Source organism: Rhinatrema bivittatum, chromosome 5 (genome assembly GCF_901001135.1).
Source record: "Rhinatrema bivittatum chromosome 5, aRhiBiv1.1, whole genome shotgun sequence".
NCBI lineage: Eukaryota > Metazoa > Chordata > Amphibia > Gymnophiona > Rhinatrematidae > Rhinatrema > Rhinatrema bivittatum.
Window position 1 is genome coordinate 204373262 of NC_042619.1, and position 21637 is coordinate 204394898.

The window sequence follows — 21637 nt, forward strand, 5'->3', positions numbered from 1 at the left end:
GTACAAGAGGTATACACTGGATTTGCCCTGAAGAGCTGGGAGCAGATTAAAAACAAGGCAGCACAGATTGCTTCAGGGCAACCTCAGGAGATGTTCTTTTAAAATAAAGAGAGTGGCTGTAATAAAAGTTGCACATTTATTCTAAATTTAAAACTATCCCCTGGGAAAATGGAATGGAGAAGAACTAAGCAAACCCCCAAAAAACTGGCAAGTTGGTATTCTGCAGGCTCTAGGCGGCACTGCTGCTTTCAGCTGAGTTTTGTAAAGACAGTGGTGCAGTTCTCAAGTTCATCTCCATGGCTATGGTATGGGTCATGATGAGGAAAAGTGCTCCTCACCCCATCTTATTACTGAAAAGAAAGCATCTCTCTTCAGCCAGGAGGTCCACGCTGATCTGAGAGAAGCAGAAATTGCCCTCATTGGGGAAATGCACTCGCTTCTGATTACCCATCTGTGTGGTAGCAATTCCTGTGCAGAACTGAAAGATGAGGAAAAGCTCCTCATAATTTCCAAAAGCTCAAGACTTGCAGGAAGGACTATTGATACTGTATTTCTGTACTAACTGTTAATCAGGCCGATGCAATATCGGTGTCCGACTTAATATTTAAATGGGCTGATGCAGTAGAAATGAGGCACTAGGGAACATTTTGCATCCCTAGTGCCTCCTCGGCATCGGGTGCCCAGGAGAGGTGGCTGTCAGCGGGTTAGGAAATGGATGCTTCAATTTTACGAGCTTCCATTTTCTTAACCTGACCACCAGCAATACTTCTTTAAATTAAAATTTTTATTTTCTGGTTTTTTTTTTTTTTTTTTTAGGTTCCTTTGACTTAATATTGCCACAATATTAAGTCGGAAGAACTACAAAAAAGCAGTATTTTCTGCTTTTCTGCAAACTTTTGGGGCTCCTCAAGAATTAACACTTGCTCCAGTGCAGGCGTTTAATTTTTGAGAGTAAAAATGTGTGTGTTTGGTGCACATTTTTTTTTTTTTGCATTGGGGGAGAATAGCTAATAGCCTCATCAATGTGCATTTACATGTGATGAGCGCTATTAGCTTCGTGCTTGTTTGGACGTGCGTTTTGGATGTGCTAACCGCCTTATTGCATCAGGGGTTTTGGACACGCATCCAAGCGCCAGTAAAGTTGTGCACTCAGCCGTATCGCATCGGCATGAATGTGCACTAAGGCAACCCCACAACCAGTTTTATTACTTCTTCCACCTTAAAACTTTATTGATATTTTAGGTTAGCAAATTCTATTATCTACTTTACTTGACCTGTGGTTGGGAAAGTAAAAATGAATCACTGTTTAAACTATTGAGGGATACATTTTAGACATGATTATTAATTGAATTACGCTTGCATAGTGCCTTGACTCAGTATCCCAGCTTTCCAAAGCTTCTGTCTAGACTCAGATTATTTTATTTTTATTTATAATGCCACCTTTTCTGAATTACTGCAGAAATGTAGTCGTGTGCTTATTTTTAGGGCCTACCATACATCTAAATAAATCTTGAGCTCTTTAAAACTCATGTAATATCTTTTCCAACCTGAAAACAGATAAAGTGCCAGAGTCTGTGTGGAGTATTATCATGAGACCAATGTGACAAAGTGGGAGAGGGCTTTTTTGACTTATTTCAAGACACAGAATCCAGTTAGAGCAGGAATTCCCAAACCTGTCCTGGGGACCCCACAGCCAAACGGGTTTTTTGGGATATCCACAATGAATATGCATGAATTACATTTGCATATAACGAGTCATCATGATATTCAGATTTATCTCATGCATATTCATTGTGGCTATCCTGAAAACCTGTCTGGCTGCGGGTTATCCACAATGAATATGCATGAATTACATTTGCATATAACGAGTCATCATGATATTCAGATTTATCTCATGCATATTCATTGTGACTATCCTGAAAACCTGTCTGGCTGTGGGGTCCCTCAGGTCAGGTTTGGGAAGCCCTGTGCTAGACAGTTTATCTGCCCAATTCTCCAGAGAGGCCTAGTAGATAAATAAATATTGATCAATAACAAACTGAACTTTTCTAGAAAACTGTTTATTATTCAAGAATGAACTTTACAATCTTATGAACACATTTTTAATAAACTGTATAACAAGTATTACCATACATACAAAATTACTAGTTTATTATATAATCCATAAAGATTTAAAAACTTGCATGTTGCAAACAACAAACAAAATATTTGTTTTGCATTTTTAATAAATTCTTCTTGCTTGGATAACATGCAACCCATTTAATATTTTAAAAAATTCAATAAATCCTTAGAATGGAGGTAAAAAAAACAATCTGCAAAATAAACAATTTCTTTGCACATAATTGAAGCTGTAGTGCCAGATCTAAGATAAAGATCACTGTTGCAACTTCAGCCTTTTAGATTTGAAGCATGTTAAACCTAATTCATGTCGGGCCTGCACAGAAAAACTGATCCTTCTAGGGAGAGAATATTGTTAATTAAGCTGAGGTATATCAAGAGGTCTCTAACTAAATTTTCTCACCACCCACTTCAAAAACAATCAGGTACAAAATTGGTTTTAATTGACATACTGATGATGGGGAAGATGATTAATAATGAAAAGGCAAACAGCAGTTTTTACCCTGACTTTTCTGAAGGATCGAGCTAAACACTAGTGCAGAGGTGGCCAACTCCAGTCCTGGAGAGCCGCAAACAGGCCAGGTTTTCAGGATATCCACAATAAATATTCATCAGATAAATTGGCAAGCAATGGTGGCAGTGCATGCCAATCCATCTCATGTGTATTCATTGAAAACCTGGCCTGTTTATGGCTTTCCAGGACCAGAGTTGGCCACCCCTGCTCTAGTGCAAAGTCTGGCATCACCTACATTCCAGGTTTGCTGCAAAGGAATGCTTTATATAAGAAAATAAGTTTGTTTAAAACAAAAAACACAAAAGAGCTGCCTGCTATATTTTCTGATATGTTCCATCAGAAGGTGATGATTCAACCAAAGGTACAATCACCATTTTGGTTTTGGAGTTACCAAGGACAAAATTCTGGGCAGGTGTATGCTGAGACTCCAGGCATTGTTTTCAATGGTAAGGCAAGTAAAGTCAGAGGTTATTAATTACTGGGCACTATCCCACCCTTAGAATGCTCTATGAAAAATCACTGCTCTTCATTACTGGGCACCTCATAGTTTGGAGCGTCCCTTTATCTAACTGTGCTGAGGGCCTGAAAAAGCTTGCTGAGGTTCACTTCAGAGTAACCACTCATAGCGAGTGACTTGTCCACTGTGCTCTTCAGTTCATTGTATGCTTTCATTATTTCTTTGGAGGCAGAACTCTTGATGTGAACTGAAATGGAAGGAGAGAGGGAGTATTAAAAAGTCATGTAATAAACACAGTGTTGCAACACTTTCTTAATTTGTACACAGGGCAGGCCCCCTTTCACCTGAGGACGACAATGTCAAAGAATTGCTCTGCTCTCTTGCTATGGCTTCTCATGTCAGTTTATGCACCATTTACTGAAGTGTCATCAAACATTTGGAAAAGAGAAAAAAAAGCTCACTAAGGAATCAGAAAAGCTGGCACTGCCTCACAGTCCCAGTGCAGTTGCCACTGGAAGAGCACAGTTTGTCCAGTCATTTTGGTCTATACTGCAAATGATATATCCTAGCTGCCAGCCATTGACGTTTGACCACTTAAAGCATTATCACTCCTTAACCAAGTCAGTTTTTGTTCTGTTCCTCATTGGATATGGACAATCGTGGGTATATGTGCATACAAGTTCCCAGCTTAATCCAACACCCATTCCCTCTCCCCATGTTTATCACTGAGTTTTGCAGTAAATCTAAGCAGCTTATGAAACTAGTGAGGCTGTGGCTCAAAAACTGCTAATGTTGTTGTCCAAATATGTGGCCTTGCAGATGGTAGCTGGCCACCACCAACTTGCTGGATGGATTTGAAGCTTGCTGGTTCCAATCTGGCTACCCTGTGATCTGCAGTGCGGCTAGATTCTGCTTCCTTTACCTGACCCATGTTTTTAATTTATCACACCTCTTTTCTGGTCTCTGCTAGTGATGAAGGGCGGTTTGTTTGCTTTATTGCAATCTCCTAACTCTATTCCTACCACTGTTTTCTATATCTGTCCTAAATATGCTTGAATTCTGTCACTCTACTGATTTTGTCCACACATGCTCGTAGGTTATCCAGACATCTACTACCCTATCAGTAAGGAAGTTTTTCCTAAAAGCTTCCCCCTTTCAACTTCATAAGCAGGTATGTGGTCTAGGCCATTGGTACTGCCAATTAACAGGTCGATCCAGTAACGTGCAGTTAAAGATTGCCGTCTGTAACGTGCTGGGAGCGCACAATACAGACGAGTAAGGCCATCCAGCCATACAGTCTCCAGTTTCACGCGTCCTTAGCGCTTCCTAAAATAAACACCTAACCCTTTCCGCACCCAGCATGTAAATGAACAAAAAAGCTGTATAATGAAGGAATTAGCTATTCCCCTCCGATACTGTAACGGGCGCTGATATTATCTCCTTAGGAACGCGGTTTTGCCGCGGCCTTAACCTGTTAGTTTACCGCCTCCCCCTAGTAGGAGTTAGGACAGTGTAACAAATCCATCGACACCGCTTAAGATACTCAAACACAATAAAACAATAAGCCTGGCACCTTCCTTGATGTAGTACGTCCCGGATGCCCCCCCCCCTCCCCAGCGTGCCCGCCACTACCCCTTTCATCAGCTGCATCCACCCATTATGCCCCTCACGGGCATGTCCCGCTTCACAGAGCGCGCCCACTCAAATCCGTTCATGGGTATATACCCTTTCGCCCCCCTCACAGCGCCATGCTACCACTGCGACCCGGAGGAGGTGAGGCACAGCGGCGAAGACAGACGGGAGAGGAGAAAAAGCAGAGCCGAGCAAAGCAAAAGCGTGCAGCAAGCCGGCGAAATAGACCTGCGAGCAGAGGCAATAGCAGCGGTTCGGTAAGCCTGGCACCCTCCTTGATGTAGTACGTCCCGGATGCCCCCCCCCCCCAGCGCGCCCGCCACTACCCCTTTCATCAGCTGCATCCACTGTGACCCGGCAGTCCCGTGAGGCCTACAAAAAAAAAAAATCCCCGGCTCCCGCGCCCCCGCACTGGCCCGCCGACTCTACCCCCCCCCCCCTCTCCTCCCGATCGGGCAGATAGGCGGCGGCGACGAAAACCAAAGCAATTTTTTTTTTTTTTCAAAAAGCGACATCACACATTGCATAAAATAATTTCTCCAGCCTTAAAGCGACTTACTTTTGGGATCTGTCAAGATCCCAAAAGTAAGTCGCAAAAGTAACTTACTTTTCTGAAGCCATCAGGAACATGATCTTAGCTCCTCCGGACGAAGACGAAGATGGCCGCCTGCACGGGGAAAGCGTGCAATGGCCGCTGAAGACGTGACCTCACGTCTTCAGCGGCCAATTGCACGCTTTCCCCCGTGCAGGCGGCCATCTTCGTCTTGAGCTACGATCGTGATGGCTTCAGAAAAGTAAGTTACTTTTGCGACTTACTTGACAGATCCCAAAAGTAAGTCACTTTAAGGCTGGAGAAATTATTTTATGCAATGTGTGATGTTGCTTTTTGAAAAAAAAAATTGCTTTGGTTTTCGTCGCCGCCGCCTACCTGCCCGATCGGGTGGGGGGGGGGGGGGGGGGTAGAGTCGGCGGGCCAGTGCGGGGGCGCGGGAGCCGGGGATTTTTTTTTTTTTTTTGTAGGCCTCACGGGACTGCCGGGGTCGCAGTGGATGCAGCTGATGAAAGGGGGTAGTGGCGGGCGCGCTGGGGAGGGGGGGGCATCCGGGACGTATTACATCAAGGAGGGTGCCAGGCTTACCGAACCGCTGCTATTGCCTCTGCTCGCAGGTCTATTTCGCCGGCTTGCTGCACGCTTTCGCTTTGCTCGGCTCTGCTTTTTCTCCTCTCCCGTCTGTCTTCGCCGCTGTGCCTCACCTCCTCCCGGAGCAAGGCTGCTTTCGCGCCCTGCTCCGGGAGGAGAGACACAGCGACGAAGCAACAAAGACTTTTCGTGTTTTTTTACACTTCCTGGTTCCTGTCATTCCAAATGCCATTTGAAATGACATTTGAAATGACAGGTACCGTCGCACCCTGGTTACTGTATAGGCGCTGTATTAAGCGCCTATACAGTAAAATGGGTTACGCGGCCATAACCCTTCCCTACCGCTTTAAAGCCGCGGCATGCATTTGCATGCGATTAGAGAAGAGTATCGGGGAGTTAGTGAAGAGAACTGTGGGTGCGGGGAGGAAGGGTGCGCCTGACACTGCCGCACTGTTTCTACCGCGGCCTTACTGGATCGACCTGTAAATTAGCAGAAATAAAATAAAACAAAAAAATATCAATTCTGAACTGAGGAAGAGTATGAGCTCTCAAAAGCTAGTCAAGAAATATATTTAATCCAATAAAAGTAGTAGGTACAGTGTATATATAGATAAATAAAATTGTATGTCAACCTTTATTTCTGTGCATTCAATTGGTCTGAATGGCAGCCAAACTACTTTAACTAAATTCATGACAGACTCAGTGTTCCACTAGCTTTTTCCCTCTGCATTTCCATGTTCATTCACAGTCTAGTTTCTTTTGTTTTGCCAATACTGCATGAAAGAAGTGAGCCTTAATTATGCAACCAAAGCCATATTCCAGAACACACCCCACATGCCAGCTTTAAGTAGAAGTATTAATAGTTTGGAGCTTTTTGGCATATTGACAATTAGGCCATGTTGTGTGAAATCTATAAACAGTAGCAAAGTTCACATTTACAGATGAAATGTGAAAATGTGAATACTAATTAAGCTAGTAGTATCTCTGAGTTTAAAAAAAGGTTTGGACAAGTTTCTGGAGGACAAATTCATTAACAATTATTAGCCAGGCAGAAGGGAGGATCGCTCTCTTTAACTTCTGGGAATGATCAACATGGACTGGATCTGCCAGGACCTAGATTGTTCATTGTCAGGGATAGGATGCTGGGCTCAGTGGACCACTAGTTTGACTCAGCATGGCACTTATATTGTATTACATTTCATATGCCCTATTTTCTTCAAAATGAGACATATGGTTGAAACATTTCCCTGGAGAAAGATAATAGTAACTGAAGGATGATTATATTATATTCTGCGCAATGTTAGTGCAGAAGTCATTATTGCTTCCTCATGGGATAGTATTTCACTGCTATAACGTGAAACAGAGTCTGTACACCTGCCTTATGAACTTATCTTGAGAAACAGAAGAGAATGAATTGACAACTGATAAATGCTTATAAATAAATACATAAATAAATGTGGAAGGTAACAGTCAATGTCACTTTCAGACCATGATGGAATCTATGTAAACCATGTGACAATGAATCATCCAGGTATGTTATGCAGAACTAGAATTGTGTACATACAATGTGGCTATAAGAAAGTTTTTTTTATGCCTCATAGCTTGAAAATAAAATACATTAAAACTGTGCTTGTACCATGTATCCAGACATTTTATTTATTTATTTATTTATTTAATATATATTTCTATACCGGACTTCACGAATAGAATTCACATCAGGCCGGTTTACATGGAACTTAGGGGAAAAAAACAAGAGTAACCCAAAAACAAGAAGGCTGAATCAAGCAAAGTTACATAAAACAAGGGCATAGAACTTGGAGGTTAAAGTAGCCAGGAAGAAAGGTAGAGCGGAAATTAGCAACAAATCAATAATATATAACTGGTTATGAGATACGAATTATCTCATTCCTTAAGCTGAGTCCGAAGTGTCATTTTGACTAGGGGAAGGCTTGGAGGAAAAGCCACGTCTTCAGTTGTCTTCGAAAGGTATGAAGGCAAGGTTCCAGTCTTAGGTCAGTCGGAAGTCTGTTCCAGAGGACAGGGCCTGCTGTGGAGAAGGAACGTTCTTTGGTGGTTTTTAGACGGGTGTATTTTGAAGGTGGGACTTGAAGGGTCCCTTTATAGGCTTCTCTGATGGGTCTTTCGGACGAGCGGTGTTTGAGAGGGTTCTGAAGGTCTAGTGTGAGCTGTTGGTGAATAGATTTGTGGATTATCATGAGAACTTTATATAGAATTCTATATTTTATTGGCAGCCAATGCAGGTTTCGAAGGATGGGGGTAATGTGAGCACGGCGGTTGGTATTGGTTAGGATTCTAGCAGCTGCGTTCTGGAGCATTTGTATAGGTTTTGTGGCTGAAATGGGGAGTCCCAGGAGTAAGGCATGGCAGTAGTCTGTTTTCGAAAATAACGTGGATTGAAGGATGGTTCTAAAGTCCTGGAAGTGGAAAAGGGGTTTGATTCTTTTTAAAACTTGAAGCTTATAGAAACAGTCCTTGGTGATATTATTAATTGATTTCTTTAGATTCAGATGATTGTCTAGTATAATTCCTAAATCTCTAGTTTGAGAGATCTGAGGGTCCAGAGCCGTAATGTCGGTGTTGGTTGAGTGTTCGGGGGATATAAGAAGGATTTCCGTCTTGGATGCGTTAAGAACCAGGTTCAGGCTAGAGAGGGGGCTTTTTATGGACTTCAGGCAATTTTCCCAGTAGTCAAGCGTTTTTTGCAGCGAATCTTTTATGGGGATCAATATCTGCACATCATCTGCATAGAGGTAATGTGTTAGTTTTAGGTTTGTGAGCAGCTGGCAGAGGGGCAGTAAGTAGATATTGAAGAGGGTAGGGGTTAGAGAGGAGCCTTGTGGAACGCCTAGTGTTGCTTTATAAGTAGGTGATTCTCTGTTGTTGACTCTAACCTTGTAGCTTCTATTTTTGAGGAAAGAGTTGAACCAGCTAAGGGCGAGTCCAGCAATTCCAATGTCAGATAAACGGTTTAGAAGTATGGCATGGTTTACCGTATCAAAAGCCGCTGAGATATCTAGGAGGACCAGTAGGTATGAAAGCCCTTTGTCAAGACCCAGAAGGATGTGGTCTGATAGGGAGATGAGGAGGGTTTCTGTGCTGGAGGATTTCCGGAAACCGTACTGTGAGGGGCATAGAATTTTATGTTCCTCGAGGTAGTCAGAGAGTTGTGTCCTGCCTACCTCAGAACTGCCAAGTGAAAAACATATTCCAGAATTTCTTAAAAAATGAAGTAGAAATAAAAAACAAAATAGAAATAAAAAACATGCTTCTGTAGCATTGCTAAACACTTAAAACTTTGGTGTAACCAATCGCTTTCAAAAGCTTATACCAAGTGAATTGGCCTCACCTGTGTTAAATTGTACTGATTCACATGATGACAGGAACAATTCAGAAGTTCCTATTGATTCTCTCTGCTGGGTGGTACATTACAAAGCAAAGACCCAACCATGAGCATCAAGGATAAAACTGACAAGGGAGGCAACCAAGAGGCCAATGGCAAGTTTGAAAGAGTTGCAGGCTTCCATAGCCAAGACTGGTCAAAGTGTGCATGTGACAATATCCCAAGCACTCCATAAATTTGGCCTGTATGGTAGGGTGGCAAGAAGGAAGCCACTACTCAGAAAAGCCCACCTTGAATCATGCAGCAGAACACTCCGGGACTCTATAGCCATGTGACAAAACTAAAATAGAACTTTTTGGCCTGAATGCAAAGTGTTACATTAAGCACAAACCCAACACAGCATATCACCGAAAGAACACCATCCCTACTATGAAGCATAGTGGTGGCAGAATCATGTTATGGGGATGTTTCTCAATGTCAGGGACTGGGGAATTTGTCAGGATAGAAGGGACAATGAATGAGGAAAAGTTCATTAAAAGTTCTCAAGGAAAAACAGCTGCCATCTGCAAGAAAGCTTCACCTTTCAGTGTGACAATGACCTGAAGCACATAGCCAAAGCTACACTGGAGTGGCTAAGGAACAAAGATAAGTGTCCTGGAGTGGTCCAGTCTGAACCTCGAGCTCAATCCAATTGAAAATCTACAGCATGACTTGAAGATTGCTGTCCATCAATGCTCCTCAAGGATCTTGACAGAGTTTGAACAATTTTGTAAAGAAGAATGGTTTAATATTGATAAATTTGGGTATGCAGCCTTGGTAGCAACCTATCCCAACAGAACTCACAGCTGTAATTGCTGGCAAAGGTGCTTCCACCAAGTAGTGACAAGAGGTAGAGATTTATCCAATTGAATTTCAGTTTTGTCTTATCCCCTAATATTTTTTGGCCTTAAAAGGTGTGGTATATTGTGGTGTTATTGAGTGGAAAAAAAAATCCTCATTTAAATACATGCAAGTTTGATGCACAGATACAATCACATGTGATAAATGTTCAAGGGGGTATAGACTTTCTCTAGTCATAGTACCTGAATATTTCTTTTGTTACTAAACTTCTTTTCCTCAAACCCTACACCTAAAAGACAAGCACAGTTCATGCTGTATATGCTTTTTCTTTTTTTAAAGATATGCCATTATCATACAACATGACTGCAATAGTCATGGTGCTCTTGTGTTATCACTGGACACTGTAAAAGCTGCCTACTGAGTTACTTGTGTTTTGCATTAAACCGACTGGCTGGGCTGCTGTATCACTGTATAGAAATTTACCCTGAACTATATGCATACATTGCACAAGTATTACAGCAAAGATCCCAACAATCAGTTTCAGATGATCATGCATTTTCTTTATTTGCTCCTAGCATTAACTAGGGCTTTTAACTAACGAGTGCACTGTAAGTAAGAGGCCGATCAAAGGGCACAGGGCTCTATATATGACATTCACACAGACAGGGGCAGAATGAAAAAAATAATTAACTGAAGCACAATTGGGATTGCACACACAATCTGCTCATCAGAGCAGTTCAGACCTACCTTACTTGTGCAGATACAAAACTAGGGTATAAAACAAGGTCACTTGAACACTGATAAGTTGTCCTGCTACAACAGGAGACAGTGCCTTGCACAAATTCTTTAGTACCGAATGTCAATACAAATCCATAAAAAAAAATTAATTCCTTTCAAAATGCTTGGCATCTCCCTTGTAAGTATAACCAATCCATATAGACCCATCTGAAAGTACTACTAATAATTTCTCATAGCATTTTTATTTTTAGTAGGTAAAATCTGGCTCTAAATCAAATGGAGCCCTGGGAGAAAATTGCTAATGGCACTCACTCCCCTTCTAGACATTCTCTCCCTCTTCTTCCCGGCATTCTTCCCATTTCTCCCTTCCTACAATTCTCTCTCGCCCCTTCAGGCATTCTCACTCTCCTCCGGACATTGCTCTCCCCTCCATCCTCCGTCATTCTCATCTCCTTTTCTCTCCATCCATTCTATCTCCTCTCTCCAGGCACTTTTTTCCCCTTCCCCCATCTTACCTCTCTTCAACTATCCCCTTCATGCTCTCCTATACCCAATTTTTTCCTTCTCTCTCCTTGCCATTTCTCCACATCTTTTTTCCTTCCCTCACCTTTCTCCTATCTCTCGTCTTACCTTCAGCCTCATAAGATTTCTACTTTCATAACTCTCACCCACCTAGCAGCTCTCTCAATCTGACCCCCTCCCTACCTTTTCTTCCCCATTTCTCCATTCTCATACCTTTCCCAGCCTTGTTTCCCTTAATATCCCATTTCTACCTCTGTATTCAGCCCAAACCCAGATCTTATCTACTTTATTCTGCCTCATCTCGTTTACTAGCTCAAGCTCTTTCCCTGTTGCTTATCTTCTCCCCTGGCTCTAGTCCCTTTCTCCTCATATCTCTAATCCCCTTTCTTCAGCTCTGTCCATCCTCATGTCCTCTTTATGCCCCTTATCCGTCCCAGATTTTATCTCTCCACCATGATTCCCTGTATACTCGCAATCTATCCTCCATCCAAATGTGATCCCCTCTCTCTCTCTAGACTTCCCTATACTTGATCCAATCCCTCTATTCTGGATTCTCTCTTCCATTTCATGCTTCCATCCTGAGTCCTCTCTCTCCCTTCCCCTTCACCCCATGTACAGTCTACTAATTCCTGTCCCCATATCACCCTATAAAGTCTCCTTTTTATGTTCCACCACTCCACCCCCACATAGGTCTTTCCCCTCCCCTAAACCACACATTAAATGGACAGTCTCCCTCTCCATGTTCCACCAGCCTCACCCCATATTGGTTTCCCCTACTCCTGTCGCCTCCTAACCATCACCACCCCATGTACGGTACTCCTCATTTTCCAATGCCATGCTCCTGATTCCCAGTACTTTTGATCTCTCCCCCATGGCTGTATCCACAGCTCTTCTTTAGGCCTCCACACTGGCAAAAGCAGCGCTTAATAGTACATCAGCATCCTCTGCGGCATGGGGCAGTCTTGTGGTTTGAGCCATGACATCCAATAATCTCACAGCTCATATCACAAGACTTATCCAGAGTGGCAGAGGAAGATATAGTAACATAGTAAATAATGGCAAAAAAAGACCCAAATGGTCCATCCAGTCTGCCAGCAAGTTTATTTTTTAAATCTATTTTATTTATTCTAAGGGTAGTAACTGCTGTGCTGTGTAGACTACCCCTTTTCTTCATCTTCATCCTTTAGCCACTAAGGATCCTCTGTGTTTATGCCAGGCACTTTTGAATTCCATTACCATTCTGGTCTTCACTACTTGTTCCAGGAAGGCATTTCATGCATCCACCACTCTTTCCATCAAGAATTATTTTCCAAAGTTGTTCCTGATTCTACCCCCTTGGAGTCACATAACATGACCTCTAGTTCTACAGCTTTCTTTCCATTGGAAGAGGTTTGGTTACTGTGCATTATTAATATCTTTCATGTATTTAAAGTCTATATCATATCACATCTGTCTCTCCTCCAGAGAATACATATTTAGGTCTTACAGTCTCATCTCTTTCAGTGTAGACTTCACACCATTTTGATTGCCTCTCTCTGGACAGCTTCCATCTTCTCTCGATTCTTTTTGAGATACAGTCTCCAGAACTAAACACAATACTCCAGGTGTAGCCTCACAAAACTTGTACAGGGGCATTATCACCTCCTTTTTCCTGCTAATTATGCCTCTCTTTATGCAGCCTCACTCTGGCCTTAGCTACCACCTTATCATATTGCTTTGCTACATTCAGATCATCAGACACTACTGCCCCAAGGTCTTTTTCTCAACACTTCAGTCTTTTGCTCCCCATCATGTATAGCTCCTTTGGATTTCTACATCCCAATTGCACGACTATACTTAACACTGAATCCCAGCTGCCAAACCTTCAACCACTTCTCAAAACTTTTTAGATTACTTCTCATTCTATCTACTCCTTTAGGTATGTTCACTCTAACCTTTCTGCAATATTGCTCACAAAGATACTGAATAGAACTGGCCCCAGAACCGATTCTTGAGTACTCCACTTATCACTCTTCTCTCCTCAGAGTTGGTTCCATTTACCATTACTCACTGTTCTCTGTCAGTCAGCCAGTTTCTAATCTATTCCATCACCTTGGGATCCACTCCCAGACTTTTCATGTTGATCATGAGCCTCCTATGTGAAACAGTATCAAAAACTTTTTGTATTTTTATGAACGGAATACTTTGTGAATCACCTTGAACTTCCTTTAATATGCGGGTTAGAAATTATTTTAAATCAATTGATCACATCAAGTGCTCATCCTTGATCTAATTTTCTAGTCATCCAATTTAAAAAAAGTCAGATTCATTTGACATAACCTTCCTCTGGTAAAACCACGCTGACTCAGATCCTGCAACCCACTGCATTTCAGATAGATCACTATCCTTTCCTTCAAAAGCCTCTTCATTATTTTTACCACCAAAGAGGTAAGGCTAACTGGCCTGTATTTTTCAGCCTCCTCTCTGCTACCATTTTTTGGGAAGTGGGACCACAACCACATTTTTCCAATCTTGAGGCACAGTTCCCATTTCCAAGGATCTATTGAGCAGGTTTTTCAGTGGATTCGCCAGCACCTCTCTGAACTCCCTTAGTATCCTGGGATGTATCTTCTCAGGTCCTATGATCTTGTCCACTTTCAGTTTTGCTAGTTCCATCCAAATACTCTCTTCTGTAAATGGAGTGGTATGTACCCCATTCCCATCCATACTCTTGCCAACCAGCAATGGTCCCTTTCCAAGTTCATCTTTAGTGTTTACTATCTTTGTTTTTTCCTCATCTTTCTCCATACAATGACCTTTGTCTTCTTTCAATCTTAGAATATTACCGCTGGCCTTCCTCCTTTCTCTGATATATCTGAAAAATGTCTGTCACTTCACTTTACCTCTTTGGCGATCCCATTTTCCACTCAAGCTTTTGTCATTCTGATTTCTTTTTTTGTCTTGTTCAACTTTACCAAATATTTTTCCGTGTTCATGCTTTTGAATTCTGATCGTTTTGCTTTTATTTTTTCAGCCATTTCTTTACAGAAACTTATGTTTCCTTTTCGTCTTACTTTTATTTACTTTTCTTTCATAAAGATTGTTGCTTTTATTATAGCTTCTTTTAATTTGGCCCACTGTTACACTTCACCCATCTTCTCCCAGCCTTCTAGCTCCTCTTCAAGGTACTTCTCCGTTTTAACAAAAATCTGTATTTTTGAAATCCAGGACTTTGATCTTCATGTGACTTCTTTCTATCTTGGCTGCGATATCAAACCATACTGTCTTATGATTACTGGTGCTCAAGTGGGCACCTACCCAGATATTAGAGATACTATCTCCATTTGTAAGTACCAGATCCAGCATCTCTCCTTCCCTCATGGGTTTCATCAACATTTGTCTAACCAGAGTCCTTTGAAGGGTATCCATAATCTCTTTACTTCTTGCAGTCAGGATACTCTGATCCACATCTGGCAGATTAAAATCTCTAATGAGCAACACTTCTCCCTTCTTTCCCACCTTCTGAATGTCATTGCCAGATTTCTGTCCAGTTCTGTCTAATTTGGGGGCTTGTAGACTACATCAGTATAAATTGAAGTGCCATCATCTCTTTTAAGATGATGCCCTATTAAGTGCTATTCCTCCTACCAGCGCTGCACAAGGCAGGGGTGGGGGTAACCTTTGGGTAGGGGAAGCTGGGCAAATCAGCCAGGTGCCAACAGTTGAGGGATACTTCAGGTACTGCCAGCATTGTCTGTTGGACTGCTCAGCCAGGCATCAGTGGTGGTAATCATAGGTGCCCAATATAAGATGAGGCTCGAGCAGGATAAACCTCACCACTAGGTTCTGTGGAGTTTGAGTCTCCTCAAGCCTCATCTTATACTGGGTACCTGTCGTCACCACTGCTGCCCAACAGACTATGCTAATAGCACCTGAGGTGCCCCTCATCTCATGGTGCCTGGGTGACTGCTCAGCTTGACCAACCCAAAAGCTGGCCCTGGTCCTCATCTAAAAGAGGTCTTCTCAAGTGGAGATTATACAAGATCATATACATTCCTGACAAAAAGGGGAATTGGATTCAGATGACAGCCAACACTGGGCCCTAACTTCTACGGTCTGGGGTACTGATATACAGATTATTAGGGAAAAATCACAAGACAGCTTCTATGACCAAGTCCAAAACTAAAGCACATTCAAGCAGCATTATCATGAAGTTTGCTCACCCTGTAAAAATGTTGCTAGCAGTAATTTTGTTATGGGTTTGACAATTGCTTGGTTTTAGATTGTAAATATTACTACCTTTAATATAAGGCTTTGGGGAAACCAGCATAGAGCAGCAGTTACTACCCTTAAAGAAAACATGGGGTAACTTGCATGGAGTGGCAGTTACGACCCTTAACATAAACATGGGGGTAATCTGCATGGAGCAGTAATTAATATCATAAGAAATTTGCTGGGCAGACTAGATGGACCATTTGGTCTTTTCCACTTTTGCAATCCAGTTCACAAACATTACAACATGAAGTTCTAAAATTAATGGATTTCTCTCAGTTGTGCTTTTTCGTCAGTGGCATTTTAACTATTGAGTGCTTGTGGAGTTGGCATTGCAAATCTATGCTTCCCCCCTCAGGATCATAGTTTAGGAGAACCCCCTCACCCCTTTGCAAACAGGTGATCCATTTATAAACATCCTGCTCTTGCTCTCATAGTGGATAGTCTTACTGCTGCTTTCAACAGAGGTGCCACAGATGGAATAAGTATGAAAAAGGGACCTTTTCAAATACTGTCATTAATCTCATCTTTTTCACGGTTTCACTTTCTTTAGCATGCTACACTAGAAAAGGTTGCATTGCTATGCATGGGGCTACCCCTAGAAGTACTTTTATAACATGCTTAGAGAACATCTTTATTGATGTCAGGCTGATGAATAGATCACAGAATATTATGGTCAGAGTAACTTTTTTTTTTAAACTACTTTATTCTAAACTCTTAAAAAGAACACATGAAAGTAAATAATAACCAAAGATTAATCTATAAATCTGCTTTCATAAGAAGTAAAATGCAGCTTCCACAGCTGAAATCAGTCCAGAGATCTCTCTGCAGTACAGCAATACTATGCATTTGAATGACACAAGTGTATCGGATGACTGGGGAGAACTGATTTAAAGAACAGCACTAATACAGAGCAGGGGACGATGAGAGAGGACACAGCTCCTGATGTGTTTACCTCCTCTGCTGATGGGATATTGACTTTTCCCACCAGGTTGGTTAGAAAGGGGACTATTTACGCTGCCACACAGCAGCATAAGAATGACAACCACCATCACTCTGTGCTCTTCCTAGTATTAAAAAAAAAAAAAAAGCCAAGTGCAGTTGCTGTATATCACAAAGCCACTCAATACTTTCAGGTTACCATACCATCCATGCTAAATAGTATTGTTCACTCAGCCTTCCTGAAAAAAAGCAGTGAATCAATAAAGGTCCCAGAGAGCTATAAAAAATGAAGCTAAGCCTACTCACCCCAGAAGAAATAATAAAAACATGAAAACAAAAGCAAAATTAAAAGCAAAATAAGGAACATGTTTTATATCAGTTGCTATTAGTGTACATCTATGCAAGGATATATAGCCCACTTCCATGGACCTCCAGAGTGGGAATGAAACAGGGCCCTGTGCTTTAAAAGACCCCACACAGACACTGAATTGAAAGAGCCAGTGGGATGGAACTGATGCGAGAGGAGTTGTGCACCATGCTCCTGCCACTACTTCCTAGTTTGCTGGCCGGCCCAATTCTACTGAAACATTTGGGGGGGGGGGAGTGGGGGAATTGACAACTTACTCCCCCTACTTGCTGTTCAACATCCAGTGGACAGGGGGCCCCCACTCGGGTATATTTGTCTTAGGCTCTGCACTCCTCTAGGGTCATCCTCGTCCACTTCTCTTCTGAAAATGTAGACATAGCAGAATTTGTTGTGAAGCTCTTTAGTTGGAAGACAGTTTTTAACTCAGAAAGGTATTTGCAAATTTTCATGAGAAGTTGAATCAAAGCAAGCTGTCACATGTCAGTATTGACACAATCTTAAGAAAGTGAATAAGAGATGCAGCCCCATCTTCCAGTGTTAGTGCCTGTCTTTTAAACTGGAAGCACAGTAAGCACCTTCCTTAAAACAAACCTTGGGCATCAAAAATTGAACTCTCACTCCGAAAGTTAACCATGCTCATTACTCACTATGGGACTGATGAAAAAAGCTGAGCGTTAAAAACATGAGCTGAATTCAGCACACAGTTTTGTTTTGTTTTTTAACACACAAGCTACTGATAGCTTGTAGAATTAAATTTAAGTGCTACTGGTGGTATATATGGGAATAAATGGAATAGTGCCAGCCACTGTTAACCTTGACCTTAAAATTTATCAACCAATCCAGATGCTGAGATCTTCCTTATAGAATTTATGCCAATATTCAAACAACTAAGGCTAATTGAGTTTTGTGAGAAGCTTCTATTTGTCCAAGGCCCACAACTCGGGGAATGCTTTACCAGGAGAGGTTAAGGAAGAATGTTATCTGGTGAAGTTTAGGAAATTATTGAAGGCTTCCCTATTCCAGCTGGCATTTCATGTTTTGTTTTTTTTTTTTTTTTTTTAACTAATATCTTGCAATGAGAGTCTGTGTACCTGATTGATAAACAAGGAGTGGTTTTAGTTAGTTTTAGTCAAATCCTGACTGTTTTTATTAGCATTATAATTTTATTTTTTTAGATTTTTTTAGTATATTATTTAATATGAATGTGTTTATTGTAAACCATTAAAAAATTGTGATTTGCCTAGAAATCTTTTAAATAAAATATATATTTTTTAAACTCCTGATGCAGTAAGCTAATAGTTTGCTAATACTTCAGAAGTTAAAAAACACCACACAAATCGTAAAATATGTGCAAAAAAAAGGTTTGCTGCATAGCAAAACATGATTTATGCACATATATCATTTTATGCACATAAAATATGGTTTATGTGCCCAAATCATTTTCAAGCATAATTTATGATTTATGCACACAAAAAATGTTTTCTGTGCATAGTTAGGAGCAGAACTTTTTTTTGAGTGCATAACTTTTATGCTCGAGTGCCAGGGACCTGTATTGGGGATTTATATAAGAAAACATGCTTTGTACACACAAAAACTGTTTTTAATGCAGAAAATTGTGCAAATAAATCATATTTTAAGCACAGAAAACATGTTTTTTGTGCACAAAGCACATTTTCGTACATAAAATCCCAACTACAGGTCCTAGTAGCTTCCACCTCTAGACTAATGTTAACCCTGGAAATTTTACTCCACCTGGGACCAGGAGTTAAGTTCCCAGCACTAAGAAAACAGAAGGTGAGCCAGTGCAGCTCTCTGGATTGGGGAGTAATAGCTAATGCCTTCATTACCATGGGATTTGCATGACAGGGTGCTAAGGAATATGCACAGGTATATGGGCACATTTTGTATGTGCATAGTTGGAGGTTAATGTTGTGCTCGGAGGTGGACCGTTTTTCCTGGAGCAGTGGAGAACAGCTCCCTGGTAGAGACCAGGAAGCACCTGCCCCCAGGGGGCGGAGCACTAGAGGAGACAGAGGCTAGGATGAGCTTCACCACTGGAAGCCCGCGGTCCCCCCGGGTGGAGCCCGTAGAGACCCGGGCCGCATGGACTTAGGTGGGCCTCACAGGGTCTCCTGGAGAGGTAGTAGACAGGCGTGCCCACGGACAGCAAGGGAGCGAGTTCGGACTTGAGGCTGTAGGTCTGGTGGAGCAAGGAAGACCAAAACAGCATAGGCGATGACAAGGCAAGGGACAGAACCAGAATCAGGAGGCGTGGTCAATGGCAGCCGAGGTCAGAATCCGAGGATCAGTCCGAGGAGTAGTCAACAAGGCAGGGGTCAGGTTCCAGAGGTCAGACGAGGTCACAAGGCAGGCAGAGGTCAGGATCCAGGCAGCAGACAGAATGGTCAAGGAACAGTTCGAGGTCAGTACCAAAGAGACAGTCCGAGGATACTACCGGGGGAGACGGACATTGGAACATAAGGACGCTGGAACAAGGCTGGAACAAGACTGTGAACGCGGAGGCAAACTAGTACACTTACAGTGCCGACCCGATTGCCAAGGCAAGGAAGTGCAGGCAGGAACTTCCTTATATTGAACATTCAATCAGGGCGCGCTGCGGAGCTAAGACCCGCCCCTGGCCCTACAAGAACCCGGGTGGAGCGCACCGCGTAGGGGCATGGCCAACACCACTGGAGACGCCGAACTCCGGCATGAGGCCTGGTGTGTATTGGAAGGCCCGGCGACCACCACTGCGGGACGCCAAGGCCTGGAGGAGCTTGCGGCTGCTGCTGGGAAGGCTGACCCGTGACCTGCAGAGGAGCTAATGAGGTGAGCAGGCCCGTGCGCGGACAGGGCACATAACAGTACTCCCCCCTTCTAGGCCTACCTCTACGCGGTCATGACTTATCAGAATAAGTCCTATGGAAGGTTCTGAGGAGCTCTTTATTGAAAATGTTGTGGGAGGGTTCCCATGAGTTCTCCCTGGCCAAGAGGTAATCCCATCTACCTTGACGCCGATGGACGTCGAGGACCTCTCTTACCTGGAGAGATGAGTCTGGTTCGGTAGAGATCCACGGAGGTGAAGTGTCTCTACAAGAGGGCCAGGAAAGGACCAAAGACTTCAGCAGCGAGACAAGGAATGTGTTGTGGATACCCATGGCACAAGGTAGCTGGAGCTGATAAGACATTGCTCCCACTCTTCGAAGCACTGGAAACAGACAGATGTACTTGGGAGCCCGGCAATGAGAAGGAAGTCTTAACCTTATGTGTCGGGTGCTTAACCACACCTTCTGACCAGGACGGAAGATGGAGTGGGACGTCTATGGGCATCAGAAGTACGCTTGGAATGTTCAGCAGCCTGGGTAAGGTGTTCTTTGATTTGATTCCACACCTGACGAATGGTATGGGCCATGGATTGTGCAGCTGGAGAAGGAACAGTCAGAAGAACTGGAAGTGATAGCTAAGGTTGTCGTCCGAATATCACGGAGAATGGAGATATATCGGTGGCAGCAGCGACGTGGGTATTGTGCGACAGCTCAGCCCATGGTAGTAGATCAGATCAGTTGTCTTGCTGACCATTCATGTAGGAACTGAGGAATGTTTTTAAGGTTCGGTTGGTCCTTTCAGCTTGACCATTGGCCTGTGGATGATAGGCCGAAGTGAAACTCAAGGCAATGTTAAACTTTTTACATACGGAGCGCCAGTACCTGGCGGCAAACTGTGGTCCTCGGTAGGATATAATTTCCTTTGGGAGTCCATGGAGACGGAAAATGTGTTTCAGAAACAACTTGGCTAATTCTGGGGCTGATGGGAGGCCTGGCAAAGGAATGAAGTGACCCATTTTCGAAAAACGGTTGATGATGACCCAGATTACGGTATTGTTCTGGGACGGAGGCAGGTCTGTGATGAAGTCCGTTGAGATGCTGGACCATGGCTCGGTAGGTCCTGGAAGTGGTTGGAGTAGGCCCCACGGCCGTTCGGTAGGCGGCTTCTGTTGGGCGCAGATGGGACATGAGTCTACATAGTTACGAGAGTCTTGCATCATGTTGGGCCACCAGTAATATCTCTGCAATATCTCTAGAGTCTTGGCATGACCTGGGTGTCCTGCCAACTTGGAATCATGAGCCCATTTCAGAACTTGTTCACGTAATCTACTTGGGACAACGGTTTTCCCAGCTGGGACTGTAGTGGTCACGGCAAGGGATACGCAGGCAGGATCTATGATGTATCTAGGAACGTCAGGAACATCCTCAGGTTCAAAGGATCTTGATAGTGCATCAGCACAGAGGTTCTTGGAAGCTGAGTGATAACATAGAACGAAGTTGAACCATTCAAAGAAGAGCGCCCATCGGGCTTGTCCAGGATTCAAGAGTTGAGCTTCTTTAAGGTGCTCAAGATTCTTATGGTCAATGAAATTGTAAATTTGTGTTGCGCCCCTTCCAACCAGGGGTGCCACTCTCGGAGTGCCAACTTGACGGCGATAAGTTCTCAGTCACCAACAGTGTAGCAGTGCTCTGTAGGAGAGAACTTGTATGAGTAGAGTGAACAAGGTATCAATTTACCCTTGGGAGAAAACTGGCTTAAGACGGCTCCTGCTCCAATTGCAGAGGCGTCGACTTTGACGCCAAATGGACGTCTTGGGTCTGGATGCTGAAGACAAGGACCGGAACAGAAAGCTTCTTTGAGCATCTGAAAGGCGGCTTGTGCTTTGGGAGTCCACACACGAGTGTTAGCCCCTTTCTTGGTCATGGCGG

General features: G+C 43.0%; 1 protein-coding gene across 3 annotated transcripts in view; it reads right to left on the reverse strand.

Moving 5' to 3' along the window:
* Positions 1-2074: 2074 nt before the first annotated feature.
* POLA1 (DNA polymerase alpha 1, catalytic subunit) overlaps positions 2075-21637 on the reverse strand; it is a 1013915-nt gene continuing 994352 nt past the window's right edge. Inside the window, exon 37 of one of the 3 annotated variants that reach the window (XM_029603088.1) lies at positions 2075-3336. In XM_029603088.1, coding sequence (XP_029458948.1) covers positions 3304-3336 — 33 coding nt within the window. In that variant the 3' untranslated portion in view covers positions 2075-3303. The remainder of the gene's footprint in view (positions 3337-21637) is intronic. The other 2 variants (XM_029603086.1, XM_029603087.1) reach the window with 2 other exon arrangements.